Here is a 9,340-nt window from a genome sequence, read left to right as displayed (position 1 = left end):
TTCTCCTGTTCCCTGGATGCTGCCTGACCTGCTGCGCTTTTCCAGCAACACATTTTCAGCTCTGATCTCCAGCATCTGCAAACCTCACTTTCTCCTCAAAGATTTCAACCTACTGCGAATCCTCTTACACAGATTAATGGTGAGCCAATTGACAACTGCTATTTGCATTTTACCAAAATTACGCTAATTCAATTTGATGCTCAATCTCGTAGGCTGTAGCGCATTTCTGAATGTGTCACCTACTTAGAGCCTACATGCAGATAAAAAATAATTCCTAGCCAGAGGTTTGTATATGTAACTGAAGAAGGAAATTGATCAAGAAGAGGATTGTAAATATAAATTATGTAAAAAGAGGGACTCAGAAAACACCTGGCATTGGAATGAAGGTAAAGATTCCGATCATCAGACACGAGAAATGATGACAACAAAGTTAATGAAAACACATGTTCAGATAGCTGCCAGAGTCCAGCAGATCGGGCAGCATCTGCGGGGTGTGGGGAGCTGAGTTTGTGTTTCGGCTCAATGACCTTTCATCAGAGCTGAAGGGAGGTGTTACCGTCTTTAAACCGATGGTAGGGAAGGGAAAGCAGGAAAAACGTAGGAGACGCTGTTCACAGGGAAAAGGCCAGGAGGAAATGAAACACTAAAGGATTTCACAAAGCACTGCCAGAGAGAGTGGTATTGGATATAGTGAAGAAACATGTTCTCAACGACTCTTCCTCACACCCTACTGCCTGGAAAGATTCCATTCCAAAATACCAGTTTCTCTATCACTGAGGCATCTGTCCCAAAGATTCGGTTTTCCCCACCAGTCCTACAGAGACATCTTCCTTTTCCAGTAACTGATCATTCCTGCCCAGTATGGTCAGTAGGGTCCTGTTTTTCCTCAATTCTCACACCACCAATCTCAAAGAATCAGCGTTGATGTGGTGCAATCATCAAACATGTGACTCTCTGTTCAGCATTTCACAGAGACCAGTCTTTCCTCCACACCCCTGTCCACTCCTTAATCACCTTTAACAGTCCCTCCCTTCCCTATCACACCTTGTTGTGCAAACACAGGAGATGCACTATCTGCTCCGCCCTCAGTGCTCAGTGGCCGGGCTGTGCTTCCTTCAATCTCTGATTACCTCTCTGTATTCACTGCTCACAATGCCGTCTTCTCTACACTGGGGAGACCAGACATGGCTGCAGAAACTGCTTTGCTCTGAATGTGAGCTTGGCATTTTCATTCTTCACTTTGCTCCCTGAACCTTTCTGTCACAGTCTGCTGCAATGTTCCAGTGAAACACAAGGAATAAGACTCAACGTTCTGCACCCAACATCAAGCTCAAAAACATTTGGTCAGACCCTTGACCTTCATCTTGCTATACACGGTTGCTCTTTCTTTCACAGGGTCAGTCTTTGTCCTGTTTCTTTCTTGATCAGACCATGTTGTAATCGGGGCCACTGCCACAAGTTCAGATACACTAACTATTTTCACAATGGTGCTGTGAATTGGTCTAATGGTTTATTACAAGACTGGAAAATGCTGCAAAGAGACATAAAGTGCTCAGCGTCATCTCAGTGAGACACTGGGAAACTGATAGGCCATTGGCATCACTGGGAACAATGTGGGTGGGGGAGAAGTGGGAACAGGCTGTTGAGTTGGATGATCAGCCATGATCCTAATGAATGGCAATGGGGGCTCAAAGTGCTGAATTACCATGGCTAACAATTTCAACTCCCCCTCCCATTCCACCAAGATCATGCAAGTCCTGGGACTCCACCAAATCCAAGCCACCCGACGCCTGGAGGAAGACGGCCTCATCTTCCACCTTGGGACCCTCCAACCACACAGCATCAACATCGACTTCATCAGTTTTCTTTTTTCCCCTCCCCGCACCTCATCCCAGATCCAACCCTCCAACTCGGCACCGCCCTCTTGAACTGTCCTACCTGTCCATCTTCCTTTCCACCTATCCACTCCATCCTTCTCTCTGACCTATCACCATCACTCCCCATCTGTATCTACCTATCGCCTTCCCAGCTACCTTTCCCCCATCGCCACCCTCTTATTTATCTGTCTGCCTCATCCCCCTCATTCCTGATGAAGGCTTATGCTCGAAATGTCAATTCTCCTGCTCCTCGGATGCTCCCTGACCTGCTGTGCTTTTCCAGCGCCACAATTTTTGACTCCGACTCTCCAACATCTGAAGTCCTCACTTTCTTCTATTTTCTATGTGCCTATGCATGAAGGACATGTGATTCCAATGTATTTGTGAAAATGGAGACCAGGTATGAACCTGCTCAAACGCACCTGTCGAGCTCCCAGCACTCAGTGCACTCGTCATGCTGACACTGTCATCCAACCATGTGCTGTAGGTGAACGAGTCTCTTTTATGAGGTGTTCCGACTGAAGAAAGGCTGTCCTGTTTACACAAACAAACACTGGAGATTGATCCATGTTCAGCTAAACAGAATCTGTGAAGAACAAATGCTCAGGGTGGGAGAAACTGAGGAATAGATTAATCGTTTACAGATAGACAAAGCAAAATTGTCTACATGACTGGATTCCTTCGGGAATGGGATGGGGGTTATGCAATGCAGGTTTACAGCTACACTGAACTCTTTATTAGAGTTTGACAGATTCCAGCTGCAGGTGTTAGTCAGTTGAACCAAGTTTTATTGGGGAATAGGGGATCACATCCGAACAACAGATTACAAATTCTATTGTTTTGACAAATAACTAACCCAGACACAAAAACTGGAGGAGGTCCTTCAGCCCCGTGAACTTGCTCCACCATTCATTAAGATCATGGCTGATCATCAAGCTCAATTTGGGCAGCACGATGGCTCAGTGTTTAGTACTGCTGCCTCACAGTGCTGGGGAACTGGGTTTGATTCCTGCTTTGGGTGACTGTCTGTGTGGAGTTTGCACATTCTCTCCGTGTCTGCGTGGATTTCCTTTGGGTGCTCCGGTTTCCTTCCACAGTCCAAAGGTGCAGGTTAAGTGAATTGGCCATGCTAAATTGCTCATAATGTCTGTGGATGTGTGGGCTAGGTGGGTTAGCCATGGGAAATGTGGGGTTTCAGGTATAGGGTGGAGGGGTTTAGTTTGGGTGCGATATCCTTTGGAGAGCCAGGGTGGACTTGATAAGCTAAATGGCCTCTTTTTACACTGTAGGGATTCTATAATTCCACTTTCCCAAATTTTATAATGTATGAAAATCTATGGATCTCCATCTTAGAAATACTCTACAACTGCATGTCCACAAGTCTTTGGGAAGAGTGTTCCAAATGTTCACAATTTTCTGAGTGAAGAAATGTTTCTTCCTGTTCACTCCTTCAATGCCTCATCTGTGATTTTGAGACCATCACTCCCTCGCTCAGGATGTTCCACGGGATGGAAACAAACTCTGAAAAACCCACTCTCCCAAAACCTTGTAACAGTTTTCCAGTTTTCAATTAGACCAATTCTCATTCTTAGGAACTGCAGAAAATATGGCCCATTCCACTTCTAGGTCAGTCCTCTCATCGTTAAAACACAAACTCTCCCATCTCCCCTCCACAGGTGCTGCCTGACTAGCTGAGTATTTCTCACGTGTACTTTTGTTTCTCCGAAAGGGATCAGTTAATACGAAGGGCACCATCTCAAAGTAAGTAGTCACTTTAACAGGAGACGACCTCAGTGACTCCTTCCAATCACTGTGATACAGCTAGTATTCACCTGTCTAAATAAATCCCCCAGTCCTTCTACCCCACCAATCTCCGGATACCTCTGCCATGTCCACCACCCACAGTCAGATCCCCCCACCAGAGATATATTTCCTATTTCCCTCCCTACTCCCTACCCCTTTCAGCATTCTGCAGAGACCATTCCTTCCGTGACTCGCTCGTTAGGTCCACACATCACACCACCACACCACCACACCCCCCCCCCCCACCACCAACCCACCTTCCACTCCCAGCACCTTCCCTTGCCACTGCAAGAGGTGTAAAACCTGCGCCCACACCTCCCCCCTCACCTCTATCAAAGGCCCCAAAGGATCCTTCCACATCCGACAGAGATTTTCCTGCACATCCAAACACCTCACCTATTGTGTCCATTGCTCTCGATGTGGTTTCCTCTACACCGGGGAGACAGGATGCCAACTTGTGGAATCTCTAGGACAGGTGCACCAAACAACCCCATTGCGTTGTGACCAACCATTTCAACTCCCCCTCCCACTCCGCCAAGGACATGCAAGTCCTCGGTCTCCTCTACTGCCAAACTCTAGCTACCCGTTGCCTGGAGGAAGAGCACCTCATCTTCCGCCTTGGGACCTTCCAACTACATGGGACCAATGTTGATTTCACCCATTTCTCCATCTTCCCTACCCCACCTTATTCCAGGACTAACCCTCCAACTCAGCATCACCCCCTTCAGCTATCCTATCTGTCCATCTTCCTTCTCACCTATCTGCCCCACCCTCCTCTCCGACCTATCACCATCACTCCCACCTTCATCGACCTATCACTTTCCCAGCTACCCTCCCGGAGCCCCACCACCCCTCCCATTTATCTCTCAGCTTACACCTGAGACGTTGACTCTCCTGCTCCTCGGATGCTGCCTAGCTGGCTGTGCTTTTCCACCAGCACACTTTTTGACTCTGATCTCCATTATCTGCAGTCCTCACCTTCTCCTAAATAAACCAGATCCCCACTCAGCTGTCAGACAGGATACCACAGGGTTTAATTACTAAATCTTTTTCAGATGGATGGCTGGTTTGAACACAAGATACAGTAAGTTGTGGTAACAACTCAATATTTCATGGAATAAGGTTTATTGATGTTTGTCATAATCTGATTAGCTTTATAACTGAAACAAGTTCAGCCAAGTGGACCTTCTAGAAAATGAGTCCATGATTGGGGCTGTTAATCTGGTCTAATCAAGGAGCCCTGGCTGACAGATATAAACAGGAGTGTCTCCCCCTCCAACTCTATTTTGATTTAATCCCTGCCCTCCCCTTCACTGTTTGATCACACAGCATTGCCCTTTGATGTGGAGGGCACTGCTTGTCACTGGCTACCCGGGTGTTTCCTTTCTTCCTGGTGGTGGAAACCGAATAAAGATTTGTGCACCTTGTGTCTTTTCACTGTGTCTCACATCTGCACACACACAAAATGGGTGCTGGGGAAAATAAGCACTATTGCAGTTAGGCGGTAGTGTGGGGGTAAACAAAAAAGAAGAAAAAAAAAGGTTTGTCAGAAAAAAAAATAAACAGGAGTGTCTCCCCCTCCAACTCTATTTTGGTTTAATCCCTGCCCTCCCCTTCACTGTCTGATCACACAGCATTGCCCTTAGAGAAGGGCACTGCATGTCACTCAGGTCTTTCCTTTCTTCCGACAAAAAAACACAAATGTCAGAGGTCCTGTTCACTCTGGAGCTGACTCTGAGGGAGTTGGATCAGTGTCAGGTTCTCACTGTGTCTAAATAAAGAGTGACTTGGTGACAGGACATCTGCCTCTGTGGAGTTATTCCACTTAGTGTCACCAGTTAACAAAGAAATATTGTGTGTCCCTGGAGGTAGTTTAGCCAAATATTGTTCTGACTCAGTTCAACATCACCTCTAAACTTGCTTTGGGGAGAAACTTAAATTCTGTCATTAGCATCCATGTAAGGATAGCATTACAGTGAACAGCTGCAACATAACCAGAATACATTTCCCCGAATTGTTGCTGTTATCTGCACATTTCGACGGAAGTACTGAACACAGCTTTATAAACTCCCAACCTGCTCAAACTGCTGCCAAGCCCTACACTGACATCGACTCTTTATAAATGTCACATAGTTAAAGGTTTCAGTCGCCTGGGGTTCTCTTTCAAACATTTTGACCTTTAACCAAAACCTTTATGGAAATAAGGTTATCTTGAATTTAATTGGATGGGCAGCTAGTTTCTAAGAAAATTTCACGACACCAGCCAATAAAACCTTCTCTTTAAAACCTATGACAGTAAAGAAGAATGGTCAATAACAACTCCCGCATTGAATTGCTGGGTGCTGTATTTGAGGTGGCTTCATATCTGATAGACACTGGCCAGGAAGCTAATGGCTGTGTTTTACATGGAAGGGTTAAAACTCATGCCTGAGCTCATGCAGTTGGAGCTGAGGGGTGTGAGGGGAGGATTCTAGGTTACTTGGTCAGGTTGTGCTGAGCTGGTTGATCTCCATTAGGGGGTTGTAAGGACGGTTTGACTCTCACAATGGGCAGTACATTTAAGAGAGAGATAAATTTCTAGATTTTAAGGCATCAAGAGATGTGGGGAGGAAGCAGGAATATGGCATCGAAATAGTTATCAGCCATGATCCTACTGAATGGTGGAGAAGGGCTGAAGGGCTGGTATCTATATTCCAAAGGGGCAAAGCCAGTGTCCCTGATTACCAGTGATTACTGAGGGAAGGTGTATTCCTCCAGCAGTGATGTGGGACAGCAGTGAGCTCAATATGGTGCCTTCTGCGTAGACCCCAACATTCATGATATTCAAACATGTCGAGTGATCCTCCAGGAAGAATAGAGGCAGGATGTGAATTCGGGGGATATCACATTCCACCATGAAGCTTTGGCAAGACTGACTGAATGAGGAGGAAAGATCAAATGCCAGTTAGTAATAGTTGGAGAGCAGTGACTTGATTTAACTAATTGGGTGAACCAAGACCAAGGCGGCATCGTTTAGTATTTTCAGTTACCATTCCAGTGTCATAGTCTTCGAGAACTTCATTCTCTTCCACAACGCTGGCAAAGCTGCTGGCATTCGAAGATGATCGCGAGAGATCTTGACCATCATTTAAAACTTTCTGATTTGTTACGGCTCTAAAAGTGAAGGAAACAAACAGTCACCTTCTAGAACCAAGAGTAGGTTACTTTTCATTAATATGTATTTAATGAACAAACCTATTTTTCTGGAGAATCCATTTCTGTTAATGAAGTTTAAAGTGTACATGTTCTATTTTATGATTTCTCAATTGCTATAAAATTAAAATCAGTTCTGCTACATGTATTCACAACCTTCAACTGCATTACAGCCGTTACAGCCAATGTGACCCAGTCAGAGAGCAGTTCATCAGCACGGAGCTGGCATTGGGCCAGAATTTACTGCTCCAGTTACAAAAGCAAATTCAATGTGAAATCAGATTCTGCAAATAAACTAAAGAGAGAGGGAAAGGAAGATTAGATTGAGTGAAAATAAAAGAAAGACAGAATGATAATGTGAAAAGTAATAATAAAGGATTAACAAATGTTAACTTGTACTGGGACAAATCCTACCTTCTATAGAAAGTTTATTTCAAAGCGAGTACAAAAGACAGAAACTTCACACAGTCCAGTACGTTGAGAATAGTCCATAAAACTATAAGAAATAGGAGCAATGCAGGCCATTCAGTCAATTAAGTGTGTTTCATCATTCAACGAGATCATGGCTGATCTGCTAATCCTCAACTTCACTTACTGCCTTTTCCTCATGACCTTGACTTCCCCGTTACTGATTCATCCATCTACTTACACAGACCATAGAACGTAAAGCACAGTACAGGCCATTCAGCCCTCAATGTTGCGCCAACCTGTGAAAATAATCTGATGGCCATCTAACCTACACCGTTCCATTAGTATCCATATGTATGTCCAATGCCCATTTAAATGCCCTTAACATCGGCGAGTCTACTACTGTTGTAGGCAGGCTGTTCCATGCCCCTACTACTCTCTGAGTGAAGAAACTACCCCAATATCTGTCCTAAATCTATCACCCCACAATTTAAAGCTAGATCTCCTCGTGTTAGCCATCACTATCTGAGGAAAAAGGCTCTCACTGTCCACCCTATCTAACCCTCTGATTATCTTATACATCCCGATTAAGTCATCTCTCAACCTTCTTCACTCCAAAGAAAACAGCCTCAGCCTTTCCTCATAAGACCTTCCTTCTTACCAGGCAACATCCTAGTAAATCTCCTCTGAACCCTTTCCAATGTTTCAACATCCTTCCTACAATGCCTACCAGAACCACACGCAATACTCCAGGTGCAGCCGCACCAGTGTCTTGTACAGCTATAGCATGACCTCGTGGCTCCGAAATTCAATGCCCCTACTGATAAACGCCAACACACCATATGCCTTCTTAACAACCCCATCAACCTGGATGGTAACTTTCAGTGAACTATCTCACATGTTTCCACATTAAACTCCATTTGCCACTTCTCAGCCGAGCTCTGCATCTTATCATGTCTCTCTGTAACCCACAACATCCTTTGGCACTATCCACAACTCTGCCTACCTTAGTGTCATCCACAAATTTACTAACCCATCCTTCTAAGCCCACATCCAGATCACTTATAAAAATGACAAACAGCAGTGGCCCCAAAACAAATCCTAGTGGCACACCACTGGTAACTGAACATTTCCAATCAACCACCACCCTCTGTCTTCTTTCAGCTAGCCAATTTCTGATCCAAACCGCTAAATCACCTTCAATCCCTAAACTCTGTATTTTATGTAATAGACTACTGTGTGGAACCTTATCAAATGCATTCAATTTCTGCTTTCAATAGACTTAACGACCCAGCGTCAACATCCCTCTGTGGTAAAGAATTCCACCCCTTCACTACATTCAGACAAAAAAATTCCTCACCTTTGTCTTAAATGGGTGACCCTTTACTCTGAGATGATGCCCTCTGGTCCTAGATTCCCCCTACAAGGGGAAGCCCACCATGTAAGTTTTAACAAAGTCACCGCACATTCTTATAAACCACAATGAGTACAGGGCCAAGCTCCTCAACCTCTCCTCATAAAACAATCCCTCCGTAACAAGGAAAGGTAGTGAACATTCTCTAGACTACCACCACGGCCAGTATATCTTTCCTACAGTAAAGAAACCAAAGTTGTTCACAGTATTCCAGCTGTGATCTCACGAGTATCTTGTATAGTTTTAGCAAGAGCTCCCTATTCTTCAAATCCAATCCATTTGAAATAAAGGCCAAAAGTCTGTTTGTTTTCCTATTGCCTGTGTTTTGTGATTCATATACAAGGATTCCCAAAAATTCCTCTGTGCTGCAGCTTTCTGCAGTCTTTCTCCATTTAATTAATATTCAGTTCCTCGATTCTAAAAACAGTAAAGACACTAGGGGTCCTTTCTTTAGTAAAAGTTAGAGGTGATCTGAGTTGAAACTTTATTGCTGGAACAGCACAGCAGGTCAGGCAGCATCCAGGGAACAGGAGATTCGACGTTTTGGGCACAGGCCCTTCTTCAGGAATGAGTAGAGAGTGTTCAGCAGGAGAAGATAAAAGGTAGGGAGGAGGGACTTGGAGGAGGGGCGTTGGAAATGTGATAG

The 9,340-nt window shown here is 44.8% G+C and overlaps 1 protein-coding gene across 15 annotated transcripts in view; it reads right to left on the bottom strand.

Moving 5' to 3' along the window:
• rap1gapa (RAP1 GTPase activating protein a) overlaps nucleotides 1–9,340 on the bottom strand; it is a 566,513-nt gene that overhangs the window by 17,470 nt on the left and 539,703 nt on the right. For all 15 annotated transcript variants that reach the window (XM_043676342.1, XM_043676343.1, XM_043676331.1 and 12 more), the window contains 2 exons: nucleotides 6,710–6,833; nucleotides 2,300–2,411 (listed from right to left, as the gene is read on the bottom strand). In XM_043676342.1, coding sequence (XP_043532277.1) covers nucleotides 2,300–2,411; nucleotides 6,710–6,833 — 236 coding nt within the window. The remainder of the gene's footprint in view (nucleotides 1–2,299; nucleotides 2,412–6,709; nucleotides 6,834–9,340) is intronic.

This window comes from Chiloscyllium plagiosum, chromosome 34 (assembly GCF_004010195.1).
Source record: "Chiloscyllium plagiosum isolate BGI_BamShark_2017 chromosome 34, ASM401019v2, whole genome shotgun sequence".
NCBI lineage: Eukaryota > Metazoa > Chordata > Chondrichthyes > Orectolobiformes > Hemiscylliidae > Chiloscyllium > Chiloscyllium plagiosum.
Note: the sequence above shows the minus strand (reverse complement) of the source record. Positions and strands in the feature narration are given on the sequence as shown.